Genomic DNA, 20,318 nt, shown 5'->3' with positions numbered 1-20,318 from the left:
TTCAGGCAGCTTTTCTTGCAACTTCCTCTGTGCTATTTGTGCTGGCTCGCTTTAGAAGCAACACACTGAACTGTTCTAATCCCTTATGGTAACACTCGTATTATGAGGGCAAAACAACAAGTGACGGAGGATGAATTTTACAACAGGATTTTTGCTTACGTAAGCTAAGTGGTAGGATTTGGCTTTGGATGTTTTGTATGCAAGCACACTCATAAATATTTAATGCAGTTCCCAATACGTAGAACTTTTTATTTATTTAATTATGGCTTTTTATTTATTCCCTTTGTTTAGAATCTTTCTTTTTATCTTTCTTTTGTTCTTCTGCTACCACTGCAGGGATGTGTCTGTTGTTGTGAACATGACTACAGCTTAAAGTCCCTAGAGGTATTCTTTCTGTTTAGAGAGAGCCTTGTTGGAAATTAAGAATGATTGCTTACACTTTGTGGAATAATGGAAAGTCTGGCTAGGATAGCAAGAATCGCATGCAGAACAACATTTCCTTTGTAAATACTATTATTTTTTTTTTTGGTACTGTCACCTTTCTACAAATGCAAAAGGGATTTCAGGTAATTCTTGATCAGGGTTGTGCCTTGAGTTCTTGTTTGTTTGTTGCTTTTTTTTTTTTTTTTTTCGGCTCTATGTCTGACAGGCAGTGCAGAGAGTTTAGGACAAAGTGGGAGACAGTTATGGAAGGTGCATTTACACTACAAAGTGCATCAGAATGCATTTAGGCTCAGGGGTGGCTGAGTAGAGGCTTGCTGCCCACCTCATAGTTGCAACTTCATAGTTGCAAAACAGAGAAATAATGAAAACTATAACCATTGTGATTTTAGACTTGCAGCCAATAAAAATGATACATGGCTTTTTACTTCTACCTCCTAGGAAATATGATTGAGGAATAAATCCTGTTAGTTTTCCTAATTCTACTCCTTTATGGTGCCAGTAGATTTCCTTATTTTTGTTCTGAAGGCAGTAAATAAACAGCAGTAATGAGCAGAATATGAAATATTTGGTAACAGCTCCTCGGGGCATCCTTAGGCTGATGTGCCTGACCATATTTACCATGTGCATGGGGTACAAAGACACAATAAGAAATCGTATTTCATTAGTCAACAGATGGGAGAAAACATCCTGCACATCTTTTGTTTAGCCTATGTCATCAGGTGGGCCCGAGCAGGCCTGTTGTTGTTCACCTGATGGAAAACACGAGGCTACATATGAACTGCAAAACATTAAAATGCATCACCCCGACATGAAATAAGGTTACATGCTTCAGTGCTAATCCTTCAGCACAGTGCTCTGCTAGGACATAACGGAAAGTGCTAGGAACTGTGCTCACTTGAGGGAGCAAAAAGAGTGGCTTTGGCTATGCCTTTTTAAATTGATGCTTAAATATGGCTCGTATTTATGAGCTATGGGTAAAGCAGGAGTCAAGGAGAGAGCATTATAGACTGTTACACTCACTCGGGCCTTGTCCCAAGGGGCTATATATAATAATGCAATTTACAGGTTGAGATGCTGGGAGAAGGTGTAAGGAAAATTACCCTAAGTCAGGTGGATTGTAGGCTGCTTTGCCTTGCAGCTGTCCCCAGCTCTCCTATGAGTTTCTTTCTGCTCCTCCCTGCAAATTCCCCAAACTCAGCCCCCAGTAAGTCTGAATAACCAATAGGCACATACTCAGGACAGAGCACCAAAATCCTTGCTGAGACTAAAGGAAGATGTACAACAGCCCAGCCTGGACTCCACGCCAAGGCCAGCCCATCTCCGTATGGTTAAACTGACAAAAGCTGTGTGTGATAACCCACAACATGACCCTGGGACAACAACGGAGGTGATCAGTGCTTTCTCAATGGACCATGTGAAAATTGTCACCAGTCAACTCTCCACGGCCAAGATGAAAGCGATGGAACAACAATCCGAAATCCTGGAAGATGTAATTATTCCGGGCTATGTGAAACAGTGAGGCTAACAGGGAGCATGAGTGAGAAGAAGCCAAATCTTCATAAAATTCCCTAAAAAATGCCTATATGAGAAAGTATCTCCCACTCTTGGCATGGGGGAGCTGCCTGTAACTCCAGTTATAATGCAAAACCCCCATGGCTCTGTCTAGGACCGTGCTTTTCTAGGTCTGGTACAGTCTTCAGAGAATGCTTCCTTTTTGACTGGAGCTTGGCTTGCAAATGCAAAATGTCAGACTGGATTACAAGGATGCTTCTCAGGGGAGAGGACAGGAGAGGCGTGGGAGGGAGCAGGGGAGGCTTGCCGAGCCACAGAGGCAGGGGTACTGCCAGCCAGCTGGCAATTGGCCTGATTCAGCAGCTAAATACCAGAAATACTGCTGATTATGGCACTGTTTGAAATATTTTTTGCCTCAATCCATGTCACACACACACCCTGGGGTGGCTATAGGGTGACAGTGTGAGCTCTCCGTGGGGCAGCCGGTGATGTCGGGTGCCCCCAGGTGTGCAGACACCACTTTGGTACCGAAAAACGATTTTACCTTGGCTCTGTTCCAACTCCCCTCTTCTCCTTAGAGCAGTTTTCCTATGTTACTTTAAGATTTTATTTCTGAATTCAGATATCATTTTACCCGTATCATAACAATATCATAACAGTGGTGTTCACGCATGTGTGTGTTTATATAGTTCTGCTTATATAAAGCATATGTGATCAGAGGAAAGGGTTGAGTAGCTTGACTAGACAGGTACCAAATAAGCCAGTTGGACTCCGAGAGATTTATTATAATGAAGTCTACCATTTTTGTGCTGTACCTAGTCAACCTTCTGTTCTTCCACATACAGTTTAACAAGCTCCTATCCTCATGATACTCTTGTACTTTAAACGTTCACTTGATGCCTGTGTTTATGATACTGAAAAAAGAATGTAATTGGGTCATTTTTTCTAGTTAATGATAAACGTATCAGGTGTTTGATTGCCTGGGACTACACCTTTATAAGAGCTTTAGCTGAAGGAAGATTTTCCCTAGCTGAGAGGCATTCTGTTTGCTCCACAGTGATTCATGCAGCTGTAGTAAATATACCAGGAATCTAAAAGGGCTCATAGAGGAAGGGGAGCCTTGCTTTTCACGACTGTTTTTTCAGACTCAATGGATGCTGGGTCATGTAAGAAATCATGGTGTCTCTCTTCTCAGAGTGCTCCTGAGCTGAGATTTAGGCTTGCAGATTTCAAACACATGCACACGCGCGCACACAATTGGAAGCAAAGAGTTAGCAGGGAGTGAAGTGAGCTGTCTGCTTACATATTGAGGGGGAGCTGGACCTTCGGTGGTATTCCCTGATCTGCAATTATTGCACTTGTCCTGGGACCAGCCACTGTTCCAATCGAAGAGGAATCCTGAAAAATTCAAGAAAGAATATACAAGGATTAAGGTGAAGCTCACCGTTTCCTGAAGTGGTATAGGGTGAAGGCACAGAGGAAAAAAAAACCACACATCCTGTATCAATTTCCAGATATCTTTTAGCCTTATACATTCCAGAAATACATTTCTGACACAAGGGATATTAGCTTATTAACTGAATTTCCATGTACCTGTCAGAGAAATTCAGTTATCCCTTGCACGCCAATCCCTGAAAGTTTTAGAAAGCAAAACTACTTGAACTGCTTTGTAAAACCAGCTCAACATACACATCTCTGCAGTAGTACCTTCTTTGATAAAGGTAACCTTTTCCCTCAGTAGCTTCTTTTTTCAATTTTTTTCTCCTTTCATCAATGACTTACAGATCTATGGAGAAGAAGATACTATTCAACTTCCAAAATGCAGTCTCATCTCTGCATACGGTTTTTGTCCTCAGAAATACTATCCTTAAGAAAAAGAGACAGGTGACAGCACAACCCTACACAGGAGTATCTCTGAATGGAGAAACTAGGAGTCTGCTACTCTTTTACCACATCAAATACATCACCTCTCTCATATAGGGAACCAGGCGGATATGTTTTCTAGCTAGTATCGTTGAAAGACAAATCTAAATGTAATCATTCCATTTTTCAAAGTTAATGCTGAGCCAAATTACGCAGGGCAAACTCTTTTGAGTTGTCTCATCAAAGTTCCCATTTGTCTAAGTAAAAGATGAATTCCGTCTGGAAACCTCCTCTGAAGTAATGACAAAAGCAGTAGCAACAGGTCTTTGCTGCACATACAGGACAAAATTGGGCTGATGGGACTTGCAATGTTTTTTATAGTAAGTCCAGCCAAATGCTGGATGCACGTCCATACATAGAATGGATCCACAGTGTAGTATCCGAAGTTTGTGTAGCAACTGTGGGTTCAGACAGAGCCTCTTCCACACAGCAAATAATCTGAGCAGTTCACAGACCTCCAGTGCAGCTTTTCTGTTTCCAAACGCTATCTAACAAACAGTAAATATTGATCTACTTTGGGAACAGAAACATAGGGGCATTTTTTGCACTTACAAATGACACCGAATTAAGCCAAGACACACATTGCTACTTAATTAATGGATTTCAAGGTCACCTCATTCCAGAGAAGCCCGCATAATTATTACAGTGTCATGTCTCGATACTGCACTGTTAATTTATATTGCTCTGCCGAATATTAACACACTATCATTAAGGAATCAGGCAGCAAACTATGAAGACTGCTCTGTGATTCCACAGCTTTTGGCAACAAGCAGCAAGCTGTCTCCTCTCTCACCAATATCTATGCTCCATCATGAAGCTGTAGTGACAAGTACATCTCCTTTTTCTCATTATTTCCCCTCGCTTTCTGGCTGCTTGCTCGAAGAAGGAAGGTTCCAGGCAGCTCTTAATCCTATGTGTAAAAGTAAGCATTCTTTCCAGTTCCGTGACTAAGGCTCTATTAATCCTGCCTGTCATGTCAGTGAGATAATATCAACCCACCCAAAAATGTTAGGGATAGCTGGAGCGTGATCCCTCACTCGTTATTTCGAGCTTGTTAATGGGGTTAGGGATCGGGGAAGACGCTGAGCAGAGAGGCATGGCAAATGCCTCACCCAAGAGGCAAGTGAGAAACCAGCTGGTGCAAAGTTTTTCATGTTGTGCCAACTGTATGTTCACTCGGAGCTGGAGAAACTGCCTCCAAAACAGCAGAAAACAGATCGGAACCCGTCCTTTTCTGCTACGACAAAACACTTTGTTTCTACCTTATGTGAAAAACTGGAGCTGAGTGAGCAACCTCAGGGTGAACTGTATATGCAGACAAGATCTCACAATGCAAGACACGTGCTATCCTTTCCTGAGCTCACACGGTTGGTCCTCTCAAGCCCAGAGAGCAGCATTGCTGTGCCAGCATCAGCCATTCATTTGTTTGCACTGACACTGGTGGCCTGTGCATCATCTATATTGCTAGAAGCACGAGCCCAAACGCTTTTTATTTGCTGTTATTCTTGTACTAACATACAGGCCTAGGGATTAAGACATCATATAATTGTCAGTTAGCGTTGCTTGATGGCAGTGTTGCTTTCTTCCCTTGACTAATCCCAAAGAAGTCTCTGTAGTCCTCTATGTTCTCTACCCACTTGACAGCCAGTGTCTTGCCTGCAGTCTGTTGCTGTAATATTGCTGCATCTGGCGCTACCCTGGACCCTACAAACCGTTCATTTTTGCCACTTTGCTCAGCCTAGTAACAACATACAAACTCTAAATCAGTGCCTGCTTCCTCACTGTGCTCAATGGGTTACTTCCCTCCGTCCTCGATTTTCACCACCAGGTTTCACTCCACGGGACCCACTGGCCTTCCAGGGCACTGACTCCACAGACTGATTTCTGTGCGAGATGTGGCTGTTAGTTTTTCATGCTTTTGATTACTTTTGTGGAAGCTTACCTTTCCCCTTTCCCTTTGCACAGTCTGTGTGGGTCCCTGCAGCTACTGGTACCACTGACAGCCCTCCTGCAGCACACAGCAGGCCTTCCTCCACCACTGCAAGCAACAGGGCTTAGTTCGTTTTCCTTTTTTATTTAGCCCTGGAGCCCGGTTTTCCTTTTGCTATTGTGATCTAAGGAACAAGATACTAAACATGCCCTCTTTTCTTCTTCCTCTGCTACGGGGAATGGGAATCGGAGGCAGTGCTCTGATACTTTGTTCTCTGTTGGATACTTTTTTGGGAGGTCGGTGTGCCACATCCATCCTTTCACCTCCTGATTAGGACATTTACCCTAACGTTGGTGTGCAGCCTTCTGAACTAGACACTGCCAACTCTCATCCCAGGTACTTAGGTCACTGTACAGCCAAATCTGACTTCTTAGCATGCTCCCACTTCCATCTGGCATCCTCCGAGTACCACTCACAAAGCCTGATGCGCTCAGCTCCACAGCAACAGCTCTTCTCTTCCCCTGGACAGCCTGGGCCCAGCTGGAAAAGCTCCTGCCCAAAGGCACTCTGAGGACACCTCCACACCAAGTCCTGTTCCTTCACACCCAGTGAAGGGTTTAGGAAACAAGACTTAAGAAGAACAGCTGAAGGACCTGGGGCTGTTTTGTCTGGAGAAGAGATGGCTGAGGGGAGACCTCATCACTCTCTACCTGAAAGGAGGCTGCAGTGAGGACAGTGTCAAACTTTTCTCAGATGGCAAGGGACAGGAAAACAGCCTCAAGTTGTTCCAGGGGAGGCTTAGATCAAATATAGGGAAAATTTCTTCATGGAGAGGGTGGCCAAGCATTGAAGAGGGCTGTCCAAGGAGGTGGTGGAGTTGCCATCCCTTGAGGTATTTGAGAGATGTGGGGATGTGGCATTAAGGGACATGGCTTAATGGTGGGCCTCGCTTGGTCTTGGTTGGACTTGGTGATCTTGAAGGTCTTTTCCAACCTCAGTGATTCTGTGATGCGCAGCAGAGTTATGTCTCTGTACCGTGGAAGGCTAAATCCTGAGTAAAACCCCCAGATAACTCCAATCAAACTCCAATCAAAAAAGTATCTAAAAGATACTTAAATAAGTAATGGCTACAGCCATTGTTTGGGTTGCATCTGAAAGGAAGATACCCATAGCCAGCTGACAAGACTGAACTTTCCAGGCGACCGTGCAGCCTGTGGGTCGACATTTCCTGGGAAGAATGAATAGTGCGACTTCCTCAGGAGTCACTGAGATGTGCCTAAGCTCAGACGGGTCTCATTCCTCCTCCAGCTGGTAAGTATTATTTACACGAGAACTACAGGAGCATCAAAACAAATCACACTTTAATGTATATGTAATGATATATTTCTATTACAGTTTATAGCATATACTCCTGAGTAAATAATACGCTGCTGAGAAGTTGCTGCCTCTTGTGTCAGCCCTGACATCTATTTAAAAACAACCAGCCTGGCAAAACATTACAGACAAGCCCACAGAGACCAGGAAATTAAAGGTAATAACCACTCATCTGGGCTGAAAGTTCATTTCAAATTCATTGCCTTTCTCTCTTCACATCCATACTTCTACGAAAGCACAAAGATCAGTGCTCTGGACTTCCAGCATAAAAGCATCTTTTTCTCTCCCTTGTAGATTCGCTTTAGATTTTCGCTGGTACTTTAAGGCCATATTTGTGGTTTAATTTGAAAAGACATGGTGCCTACGGGGATTAGGGAAGTGTCTTGCGAAAGCACAGGACTCAGACTTGGAGGGGAATAGAAGTCATGAAGACAGTGATAAAAGTAGGAGCAGGGTATGGTGATATTGCAGGTTGCAGCAGCCTTCACGGAAAAATAATTGCTGCTGCTATCAGACGAATGTTCTTATCATTGAGAAAATCACCAAGCAGAAATCTCTATTTTGACTTCAAAGCGAATCCAGCACTGTCTCACCACGGGGCACTTATCACATTCATTAATTCACAGGAAAAATTCTTTTAATGTCACGAATGCATATTTACAGCTTACTTTAAATTTCTCTTTAGTATTTATAATAAGAGAAAAACACTCAAACATTCAGCTCACATAGGCTGATATACCGTCCTCTGAAACTACCACAAAAAATAGCCTAATGGTCTTTAAGATTCCTGTGACTTGTTTCTCTAATTCACTGACTCCATAAAACAATGACTCTGGCAATCACTCCAGGCCCTAATGTTCCCAGAAATAATGTATAAGCACTTAATGCATGGCGGTGCCACCAAGTATTGATGAAAAGTGTTACACGCAAGATCAAATAGCCTCATCAAATGCTAATTACCAAAGCGGGAGCAGAAATGGACTTTCCAATTCTAAAGTAAGACTTTCTCTTCCTTAATGGTGTGTGTGTAAAAACAAACAAATGTGCACGGTGGCAGCTGCAGCTGTGTAAATTCCTTCCTGCAAAAAACTGGAGCTAAATTTCTCTAATTTAGTATTTACTGAGAGGTTCTTACAGCCAGTAAGTGACTATAGCTGGGGATGCCAGCCTGTTCTAGCACCACATTGACCCCGATTATTTTTTGGTTCATAACAGGTCAAAAATTCTAGAGCATGTCTTCCCTGAGTAGATCATGGAGTTACAGAGAGCCCCTATCCTGCAGTCTAAGGACGGTTGTAAATCGGAGAGAGAAGCCCAAATATTTTTTGTTGTCTTCTTCCAAATGTTCATCTGACATTGCCATCCATAAGAGCGCTGATTATTCTGGTTTGCAGCTTCTCAGTTTCCCCAAATGAGGCTTAATTAAGCATTATGTGGATGAGCATCATGAGAATTATATTTTATTCAGCGTTGTTTCTCAATCAGAATAACCCTTTCAGCACTAAGCACTGGTGTCTAGCTCTCCCCTATGGGCGTTTAAATGGTTTTAGAGTAAATAGATTCTTGCAATTTGGGGATCAAACAACATAAAAAATCAAAGGCAGAGAAACAGGGAAGCTTAAAGTGAAGGCTTGACCTCTAAAACATGTTAATTTAATCCCGAGTTCGTAATTACCCTCTTGATAATTGAACAACAAACTCATCAGGATCCTGTGCGATGGCTCCTGTAGGAAGTCCCCCTCCAGGGAGATGGTAGCAGTAAACAAATAAACAAAAACCCCACGCAGACAAAGAGGGAAAATACACACTGCGGTCACTTCTGCTAAAATGTCATGCATGTACACACGGAGTGTGTCGGATGGACAGCATTTAGCAGTGCAGTGTAAATGCCAAGAGGCTGCCTTGCTTGCTCTCGAGTCTTCCAAATCAGGAGCTGACTGGCAGGTAGCGTGAAGCCTCGGGATTCGCCCTGTGCAAAAATGATTTCAGTGGTAAAATGTTTTTGGGTTACTACCCTGAGGAGCATCTGGAAAAAAAAAAAAAAAAGCGTTGTTTTTGTTTTACAGGCAAGAGGATTTCATGCACAGTTGAATAAACACCCTTCTAAAGCACTTCTCTGCCTCGATCCAGTCAAAAATTAGATTTTGTGGTTCTTGAAAAATCTTTCAAAATGTATTTGTGATGAGACAAATTATAGGGTAAAAAGAACCCATTGTCTGCATGCTGGTAGCTTCTGAAAGGCGATCCTGCTTTGACCTGGATTCTCAGTAGCTTATGTAATCGGTCAATAGATGTAGTCAGCTCGTGTGTTTCATTTGCAGCAGTTTTGACAAATAATGTAATATATCCTAATACACACAGAGCATATTTAAAGACCTACTGGTAGCTATAAAAAATTGAAGCTCGCATGCCTGCCCAAAATGCTCTCCTTAAAAAACCTCAGTTCCTTCCCACCTCCTAACTCCAACAAGAGTTCTCCATAAAGTTATTTAAAATGGACGTGCAACAAATAGGCAATGTTTAGCTCCGGGTCTAAATAATTTAGAGTGGAGCTGGGAATATACAGAGACCATAGAGCAGATTTGGTTAGACTTCAGCAAAGTCTTACACTGGATTTGGAATCCAGACCAAAAAATGAATTTTGAGCTGAAAAACACTTGAATTTCTCTTCTTTTCTCCGAGCCTGTTGTGCGCTTGAAAATTCCAGGTTCATAGCTAGTCTTTGGATGTTAAATACAATCTGTATGCTTCTCATGGTCAGCACATTTAGGCTATCAGCCAAGGCTCAACCAGAGTTCTGCTATTACATTTTCTCAGCTAAAACCCAGCGCTCCTAAATAACTGATAAGGAGTCGCACTTCCGAGTGATTTATTCGGGGAGACACTTCAAGGAAGGTTTTTCATTTCACATGCTGTCACTGCTCGGGACTGGGAGCGTGCAAGACATTGTTCTCAGCTTTTCCTGAACATGTGGCCTCTGGTTAGGAGCCTGTACTGACACCCGCAGATACAAGCGGATTTCCTGCGCGTGGTGACGAGTCGTTCAAGACGCTCACACCACAAGTTCCTCCTGCCAGGAGGATCCTTTCTTTCTTCCTCTCTCAGCTGTGGTCCTGGTGTGCGCAAAGCCGCGCTTCATTATTCATGAGATGCATTTTCTCCCCAAAACCAGGGGATTTGGAGCGCTACTGACCTCTGACCTTTCCCAATAGCAGGGACGAATAATTCATAAGGGGTGAAAATGGAAGCAGGACCAGCCACCTGAGGCCTAGGCACGATTACCAGCCAGAGGGGAATTTCCCTCCTCTCCTGGGGATCTCAGTTACAAGTGGCTCCTCTGCGCCCGCAGCCTAATTCAGCTTCTGCTCCATCACAGGCCCACAGCACCACTTACATCTTCAATAAAAATCTGGTTTGCCAGCATGATGGGGCATCCTGCATGACGGGCAGACACTATCACCTTTTAGATGGAGGTCTTACATTCACTGAACGATACTCGGCATGCAACAAAAAGCATACAACCAGCAAATTTGGCTGCAAGCAAAACCCCAGCATTGCCCTTTTGTCAATAAGTGCTTTGTATCGTGGCTATTGTGGTCCTGCAGTCACTATTTTATCCAGCTGAGGTGGTTTGAAGTTGATCCTTCTACCTCTGAGCATCCCTAGGTTGGCAGTCAATTAAGATATTTTTTTAGACTCTCAAAATAGCATCTTGGCTTTTTGGAACCAGCTGGGTTGGTTCTGCTTCCAGAACAACGAGCACGTTATCAAAGGCAAGCAGTCCACAATTACTGAATTAATGACATGCAGAAGTACTTTCAAAGCATGGGAGTTCGTACTCTGGTCTGCATGTCAGTGCTCGAGATGCATAAATCCGTGCCCTCCTGGAGAAGCAGGAGGCTTATTATAGTCTAACAACTCATAAAAACAAAAAACATGTCAGCTCTGTGTGAGAGTCTGGTTTCAATTCACAAATGCTGACAAAAGCCACAGGAATATAGTACTATGCATGAACTCGCTTTAAAGGGGTGGAATATATTCCACATTTACTGAAACATCTAAAATTTGCACCTCGATTTTTAAGTTCCTACAGCCTTCAAAGTCTCTGTTTCGTCTCAAGAGAGCAGAGAGAACGCAGGTGCTCCAGGTGGAGGTCTGCAGGGGAAATGGATGCCGATATTAGGAACAGGGTTTCACCAGGCATGGGTCAGTTGCCTGAGGTAGGGCAGTGGATGCTGTTCAGGAACTTCTGCGATTGAATTCTCCTTGTTCTAAGAATAGGCTGTAGGAAAAAAAAAAGCGTGTTGAACTTTTAAAAAAGGTAGAAACCCCCTGGGTTTCAGCTCAACACAGATCCTGGCTTGAATCAAAGATGCTCATGCCTACTAAATTGAACAAAATTCCCCTACTTCTTTTTACGAGGAGATCCTTTTGAATGAACAGCGATAAAGTGCCTGGAAATTTCAAGGACATGATATAAAGACACAGTGACACAGATTTAGATTCTGTTGGTGAAAGGAAAGGCATAAATTTGCTAGACAGTCAGCGCTGAAACTGTAAATTTGTTGTTTCCCCCTATAAAAACACACTTTGGCTGAATTTGCTGCTGCAAACCAGCAGGGGCATGAGATGGTTACAGAGAGGACCACTCGAGGGCCGTGAGGATGATATGCTGGGCAGGCAAGGGAGGAAAGAGAAGGTGAGACTTCTTGTGGCCGAGCTCATGGGTCAGTTTGGCAGCTAAAAAGCATTTGCCAAACACATTTGAGAACAAAACCAACACAAAGACAAGACTCTCAGTGCCCTGAATACCTGAGTGTGACACTTCAGGGGTCACCTGGTTGTCCTATTTCGGCTGGTGTTTATCCACACTTGAATAAAATAAAAATGCTGAGCTGCTCTTCTGTCTGAGGCTGTAGCAGTGCTAATTGTTTCAGAGCCTTGTCAGGTCTCAGCAGATGGCAGAGAGGGAGCTGAATTTCTGACATTTTGATTTAAAATATACATATAGTTACAGGTTTAATAGACACATAAACGTATATAAGCACAATTTCAGTGCTCATTTTGTGAGAGGCAAACTCTGGACTCTTTGCAGACCTATCAAAAGGGGCTGAAAGCAGGTGAATTCATGTTGGTAGCTCCTGTGATTTTACTGCAAGTCTTACAGCAGCGAGGCATTTTTCTGAAGGCTGTTCCTACGGTCAGGAGAATATAATGAGAATGTCAGCTCCACTTTTTTTTCCTCCCAATAGATCTATATTCATAGCAAAGTTTGAAAATGTAAATTTTTAAATCCCTCAGACCAGACGGAAAATAGCAAGGCCCCTAAAAGCAGACATACGTATTCATACATGCAAATGCCACTCTCCTGGAGGCTGGGTCCTTTTTGGGCTGCGATAATGCATTTTGACAGAGGGAAACCTCTTTTCACTGAGGCTGATCCCTCTCACCAAGGCTCTTCTTACCCTGCCTGGATTCTGGCTATGCTTGTTTTGGCAGCAGTGATCGAGGCACCTCCACAGCTGCCTTGCCTGCAAGCCTGTGGCAAAAGATCCCCAAACCAGTGCCACAGCACTGTCCCTGTGTCCGTCTGTCACCACTGGAGGGGCTTTGTTGTCCCCCAGCCCTAGCTGTGCTCAGCACTGTGACACGGATGGCATGCCCTCCTCTCTGCAGTGAACAACCCAACCAACCTTCCTTTGGGTTGGGTTTCAAAACTTCTAATGGGGAACACGGGCCCCTTCTTGTCCCCTATCACTTGCACACAAACACTACAACGGCCTGTAAAATGAATGGGGTTTTGCACAACAGTTGTTCTGCCAAAGTAGGGGAGAGTAATTAAGGCACTTTCTGCTTTCCCGTCTAATTTTTGTGGTGTGCTAGCTTAGACCGAGTTTTCACATGACTCTGGCAAAGAGTGTGCATGCTTCTCTCCTCGGCTAGTACAAGAACAGAAAAGCCGCAGGCTGACACATCTCTGCAAAGTCCAAATGTGTCACTTCAAGTGCCAAAAATGTGGGTGTCATTTACTTGACAAGCCTGGGACCCTCGCTCACATCTAGGGCTCACACTGCGTCGCAGATGTCCTGGTACATCTCCGCATGTGTGCTGCTTCGTGCGGGGCCATATCATCACCTTCACACTCCTGCTGAGGGCTGGGAGGAGGTGAAGACCTCCAGAGCAGCCCCTTGGCACATCGTTTTGGCTGCCCTGTGGGCAGACCCTGTTATGTTTGGGTTGTCTGTGCATTAGCAAGCAGTGCAGAACAAGAGGGGCTGTTCTATAGAGGGAAACTGAGGGAAACCTGATGCCCCCAGGAAATGCATTTCAGGGCTTTTCACTTCAGGTCCGCTCCAAGTGCACTGAAAAACACAGGTGGATGCTTCGCTTCAGATGTGCACGCCTGGTCCTGCCAGTGCAACTGATCCCTGTGTTTTTTTCAGGTATTCATTATTTTAGGAGGAGCTAATCTGCACACACCATGCATAGACAACTCTGCAGGAAGGTCAAGGCAGAAGAGGTTTGGGATTAACATTATTTACCACTTTCTTCTACGCCTTCAAACTGCAAATTACCATTTGCATTTTGCTGTCTGCAGAAACAGCAGGTGTTTGCTTGGGATTTCAGCGTGTCCCTGGTGGGTTTGTCTCCCGCTTTCGCTCATCCCTTGGCAGCGGTGGTCCAGAAGTCCCTTGTCAGATCTGCTGGCATTCTCGAGGGGGGAAGGAGGGAATGGCCTGCACAATCAGCACACGTGCTTGTTTGAAACCTTGATGAGTGTTTCTGAACGGCAGCTACTTGCCAGGTGCCAGCTACTTGCCAAACTACAACACATTTGTTTGTCTTCCAGTGATCTATAGGGAAATAATTACTCTACAATTGCTTTTTGTCCCTGAGGTGTAACAAGCACGTGAAGTTCATACCAGTAGTGTTACCCTAAGGGAGAGCAAATACAATCTGGAGTAAGGGTAATGGGATCACTCAAGATTATCTCTTTATATAACAGAAAGTGATGAAATATAAACTGTAATACACTACAGTTCAAACAAACTGTATGATCACTTTAAAATACATATATTGCATTATTGTAAGTCAATGATTGGGTTCCAGAGGAGAGGAACAAAGCTGGTGAAAGGACTGGAGGGCACGTCCTGTGAGGAGGGGCTGAGGACGCCTGGGCTGTTCAGTCTGGAGAAGAGGAGGTTGAGAGGCGACCCCATTGCTCTCTGCAAGTCCTGAGGAGGGGAAGCACAGAGGGAGGTGTTGGTCTTTGCTCCCTGCTCACCGATGTCAGGGCATGTGGAAATGGCTCAAGGCTGTGCCAGGGCAGGTTCAGACTGGGCATTAGGAAAAAATTCTTTACTATGAGGGTGGTCCAACAGGCTTCCTGGAGAGGTGGGTGATGCCCTGTGCTTGTCAGTGTTCAACAGGCATTTGGACAATGTCCTCATTAATGTGCTTTAACTTTTGGGTAGCCCTGAAGTGGTTGGACTTGACAGTCTTTGAAGGTCCCTTCCAACTGAACTGTTTTGTTCTGTTCCAAATCAAACCTAAAATTATTTGGCTTTGTTCTCCAGCTCATCTCACCTGCCCAGTCATTAACACATAGATGGGAAAGACCGACGCAGAGCCCTGCCAAGTGAGAATGACAGCAGCTTTGCACAAGCACAGGTCCCCTTGGAAGAGGCCACGTGCCCCAGCCTTACCTGGGCGGGCGCGCTGGAGGAGAGGTGGGCCAGGTCCCCGATCCTGGCGGCCGCCCGCGGGTCGCTGGAGCTGATGAGGACGGGGGCGCTGATCTCCATGGAGTGCCGGTTGCTGGCGGCCTGGGAGGACTTGTGGGTCATGCTGAGGGCGGTGAAGGAGTGGCGCTTCTTGGCGTTCTTCTTGCCCTCCACCTGCCGCGGGGCCGACACCACCGCTCCCGCGCCGCTCGGGGTGGGACACGGGCCCAGAGCCACCGCCGCGGCCGGATCTGGTGGCACCTCGCAGCCGGAGGCGGCCGCTGAGCACGTCTTGTCCATCTCGATGAGCTGCTTGGCGGAGTCGTTGAGCTGAGGGCAAGGGAGAAGGGACAGAGGAGGAGGAGGAAGAGGAAGAAAAGGAAGGAGAGAAGGAGAAGGAGAAGAAGGAGAAGGAGAAGGAGAAGGAGAAGGAGAAGGAGAAGGAGAAGGAGAAGGAGAAGGAGAAGGAGAAGGAGAAGGAGAAGGAGAAGGAGAAGGAGAAGGAGAAGGAGAAGGAGAAGGAGAAGGAGAAGGAGAAGGAGAAGGAGAAGGAAAAAATAAAAGGGAAAAGGGAGAAGGAAAGGGAAAGGGAAAGGGAAAGGGAAAGGGAAAGGGAAAGGGAAAGGGAAAGGGAAAGGGAAAGGGAAAGGGAAAGGGAAAGGGAAAGGGAAAGGGAAAGGGAAAGGGAAAGGGAAAGGGAAAGGGAAAGGGAAAGGGAAAAAAAAAAGGGAAAGGGAAAGGGAAAATGAGAAGGATGAAAAGGGACAAAGAAATATAGTCAAAAAAGGGGGAAAAAAATAAAAAGGAAGAGAAAAGAAAGGGATAAAAAGAAAGGAAAAGGAAGAAAAAGGGGCAAAAAAGGATAGAAGAAAGAAAGAAAAAAGAAGGGAGTAGAAAAAGGAAAAGGAAAAAGAAGGAACAGAAAAGACAAAGAAAGGGGAAAAAAAAAACAAAAAATAAGGGGTATGAAAATGAAAAAGAGGAAAGAAAGAAAAAAAAAGAAGAGGGGACATTAATGACCCATCACAACTTGCTGATGGCACCTGCTGGACTCACCTGGGCCACCCTTGTCAAAGCACTTATCCTGCATCTTGAAGGCAGGAGGGATGCTCAGCCTACACCCGCCCTGGCCCCAGCAAGGGGCTGATGCTGAGCACTGAAATGCCACCCTTGGGAAGAGAGGAGTCTCAGGTGCTGAGGCCTGAGCAACACTTACTCTGCTGTGGGCACGTCCAGGAGCAGGCGAACAGCACCAGAGGTGCACGTAACAGGCTATTTTTGACTGAAAACTGGCTATGTTGGTTTCCATAACCACTATATGAAATATGGCAGCATGCAAGAATTTCAGTCAAGGACAAAGCTCCCTTGGGCTTCCTCTCCCCTCTTCCCACCAAAAAAAAAAAAATAAAAATAGTTGCTGCTCGATGATGAGCTAATTTGGAAACCTGTTACAACTGAATATAAGAAGGAAAAATAGAGATATGGGAAAAATAACAGTAGAAGTGTGCAGTTAAGCAAATGTGTAACTGAGTAGATTTTATGGCTCCAAATCTCCATCGCCATACTGCAAATACGAAGGAGAAATAGATATCATCACCAGCCTTATGCCAGCCCTCCCAAGTCTGAAAGCGCTTCTGACTCCACGAGGACCCACTTGCACGGAAGAGGCACTACACGCTCCAGCACCTAGAAAAGCATCAACCTGCAGGATCCGTGATTCGGTGACAGCCGCCACCAAGTCAACCAAGAGCCCCCAGTTAGTGATGCTCCACCGCTGTCAGAGCTGCTGGGAGTCCTGCTACCATTCAATTAGCAGGCCATTTTCCCAGCTGCACTCTCCAACACGAGACCGTGCTTACAGCCGGCACAGTGCACTGCACCTGCCAATTTTTGCCAATAACAGCTGATCCCGTCTCAGATTCTCCAAGAACGTCCATTATTTCCCACTTCATCATGCTGTAAATTGGTACAACCTAATATTTGCCAGCAGGCTGCAAGTTGCAAGGAAACCAGATGGTTCCCCTCCCTTAAGTAGGTGTTACAGCTCTGCTTACCCAACTGATAGAGACAGTCTAGCTGAATTATTTGAAATAATAAGGAGGAAAGGAGAAAGACATCAGATATGCATAATATTTTTCTACACCGGAGGGTCAGGAAGTTCTTTGCTAGTAAATCAAGCAGAAGAGGAATATATTTCAATTCTTTGACGTAAGAAAATATAGAGTTAAAAATCATAATAAAAAAAAAATCTTTAGAACTTCCTGATTTTACAGCAAGTCAATCAGGTAGGATAAGAATAGATTTTAATTCTTTGACATAAGAAAACAATTCTTTGACATAAGAAAATATAAAGAATTAAAAATAAAAAACTTTAGAACTTCCTGACTTTACAGCAGTGCTCCACACGGTCAACGCAGCGCTCCAGCTCTCAATATCAAAACTCTGATTCGTCTTGTAGGAATCAGATCATAAATCCCCCAGCTGGAATCCAATTTAACACTGAAACTGTTCTTTTTAAAACAACAAAACCCATTACTTTTTGTTGTTGTTGTTGTTCAAAGTAAAATCTGGTTTAAAAGGTCAATATGAAAGCTAGCATCTAAATGTAGAGTGATAAAAAATAGCCTCGTATGGATATAAACAAAGTAAATCTCCTTACTGATAGAAGATTAAAGGCAAAAAGAGCTCCCCTTCCCAAAACAAGTAAGCTAATGAACTTTAGGGAATGTCAAAGTCTTCCTGAAATACTATGAAAAAATTATTTTGGCCTGCCAAGATAACAAATGCTTTATGGCTTTACCAGTTTATTTTCATAGAGAACTCTGTTTTTAAACAGCTTTGCCCATGGATGCTGGAAAATACTTCCCAAATAGGCTCGGAGCACCAGAGGAAAGGTTCTGCTTACTGCTTTGTAGGACCAAGTGATGCTGTCTCTTTGCAAAGAACTTTTAGAAACCCTTTTTTAAACATAAACACGACTGCAAATTTCTTATTTTAAACTTGGGGTATGTAAACAAGCATGGCTTTCTGGTGTCTGTCATCAGATCTTCAGGCAGATCTGCTTCCAGAGGAGAAGCCTAATGGAAAGTTCTGACCCACAGTCAGTCGCAGGAATTTGACATTTCTGGAAGACTGTAACTCTTACAACAACCCCTAATACCAGAACACAGCTTTCTTGCTGGTTTCTGATCCCTCCTCTAAAAAGAGTGCATGATTGAAATTCTGGCCCTGTTAATCACAAACTGCAAAATGCCCGTAAGACTGCAGCAGCACTGGTTTTACCCCAAATCTATTCTGTAGTAACGGGATGCCCTAGAAAACTCAGTATATGCTATAGAGGGACAAGGCTTGGATTTGAACGCCGAGCCAGCCAAACATTCCCAGCAGCCCTGCATTCCCTGGGAATGCAAATCCTCATGCAGCTATGCCGAGGGACACTGCTGGGTAAGAGATTCAGCGAAACACTGCCGTGAAACTGCTTGCAGGCTCTCGGTGACTGCTGCCTGTGGTGCTGCGTGCCGAGATAAGGATGCACCAGCCTCAGCTCACAGAGGAATTCCTGCCTGTTTCTCAGGAAGGAATTCCCTGCTGCGAGGATCCGTGCTGGAGACGGCCCCGTCTCCTCACTCCATCCCCAGGGTGAAGGAAAGGAGCTGCGCTCACCTCCAAACAACCTTTTCCCACAAAGGGAGCAGTAATCAAGTGCATTCATTAAAAATCTGCTGACCCTGATGAGGGAGCCACGCGGCTCTCCCAACCACAATAATAGGAGCTGTCAGAGCTTTGGCCTCAAGCCAGCCAGTCCGTGCAATATGATCTGAGGGAGAATGTTTTTTCTTGTTGTTCTTCTTCTTCCTCCTCTTCCTCTTCTTCTTCTTCCTCTTCTTCTGGCTTTTAGATAGGACTGTTTTAGATATTCTACTTGTGACTTTACCGTATGGGCAGCAAAGGTACCAATATTAAACTACCTCAGGAGTTCTCCCTGCCAAAATTACTGTTTCATTAGTCTGTAGATAAACCTCATTTTTCTGCAAAACGCATTATGGTGACTTTCTCTCTCTCTCTTTGGATTACATATGCTTTCATATGCTCACACTTGTGCATGTGCACACACGATTGTCATCTGGCTATCCCCAGGTGGGACTAAACCCGCCCTGTATACCCTAATGTGAGGCAATGCAGTAAGCTTTCAGTGGGCAGCACTATGCACCTACATATATGTTGAAGCTGGGAAAAAGAGTGAGGAAAAAGCTTCTTTTTTGGCCAGTGTGCACTCAGCAGGGCCATAATTAGTCCTAGTTTTAGTTGGAAAAACAAACTATTACTGTGGAACTTATTATTATTATGGAACAAGGTAGAAGCACAGGAGATTAGGTCAAATTTAAACAATTAACCTTTGCTGCCCTAGTCTGAAACAGCAGCATTTCAGTCTTTTGTTGTTGTCACAACAGCACTGCACCAGCAAAAAAAAAGGACAATGCCACCATAATTTCTTTGGGCGATCAATAAACAAGTGTAAGGCCAAAACCACTGCTCGACTAATAGAAAACCACATCTCCCCTGACAAATAGACTATCATGTTTGCTAATCCACGGGACTGGCAAAACTCCTGCAGTGCAGTCCAGACCTCCAAGGGACACTGACGCACAGCGGCCACCACAGCAGCTCTGTCTTCTCCAAGAGAGGGGACGGGCAGCAGGACTCCCTTTGCTACTGAATGCTCTTAGCTTTCTAGGCACTGAGGTGTGGGTACAGGATTTGCTTGTGCAGACCTGTGAAAGAGCTGGCCTCACTCTCTGCCAGGTTTAGCAACGTATTTTGGTGCAAGCTTTATGTTGGGCACAGACCAAAGTGCCACAGATTGGACTAAAACGCTGCTCTTCTCTGAATAAGGAAGGATTGCTTATGTCCTCAGTGTTACACACATCCACAAGTATTTTGTTAGGCTGCAGCCAGTTTGAACCAGAAAGTGCAGTTTATGAAGGCTTTCAGGAAAACAACAGTTCATTTACTCTGTAAGCCTTTTCTGTCTGTATAGAAAGAATTAGCTGAAGGGTGGTGCTCTTCAAATACAGGCATAAGACAGAAATATGTTACTTAAGGCCTTTTTTAAATAAAAAAAAGGTTTAAAAACCCCTCAAATCAATCCATACTCGATAAAAAGAATAAACTGGTCAGGAAAAAATGTCATGCTCAAGGTTTTAGAGAGGAAGCACTTAGGAGAACAGAAAGGAAAATTAAGACTATTAATAAAAGTTCCTCACGATGTCTCTGCAAAAGACTGAAAATATTTCCACCTAGGGACTGCTAATTTTTATACTTCGCAGTTCATAAATATTGAGCAGATCACGCACATCCCCATTTTATGCCTTGCAGAAACTTTGGCAACTTGGAGTTCCATAGCTGATTCT

The 20,318-nt window shown here is 44.3% G+C and overlaps 1 protein-coding gene across 1 annotated transcript in view; it reads right to left on the bottom strand.

Moving 5' to 3' along the window:
- SH3RF3 (SH3 domain containing ring finger 3) overlaps positions 1 to 20,318 on the bottom strand; it is a 232,664-nt gene that overhangs the window by 38,315 nt on the left and 174,031 nt on the right. The window contains exons 4-5 of the mRNA XM_027444954.3: positions 14,890 to 15,237; positions 3,260 to 3,354 (exon numbers count right to left, since the gene is read on the bottom strand). Coding sequence (XP_027300755.3) covers positions 3,260 to 3,354; positions 14,890 to 15,237 — 443 coding nt within the window. The remainder of the gene's footprint in view (positions 1 to 3,259; positions 3,355 to 14,889; positions 15,238 to 20,318) is intronic.

This window comes from Anas platyrhynchos, chromosome 1 (genome assembly GCF_047663525.1).
Source record: "Anas platyrhynchos isolate ZD024472 breed Pekin duck chromosome 1, IASCAAS_PekinDuck_T2T, whole genome shotgun sequence".
Lineage (NCBI taxonomy): Eukaryota > Metazoa > Chordata > Aves > Anseriformes > Anatidae > Anas > Anas platyrhynchos.
The sequence above is the reverse complement of the archived record's forward strand: the minus strand, read 5'-3'. Positions and strand labels throughout refer to the sequence as shown.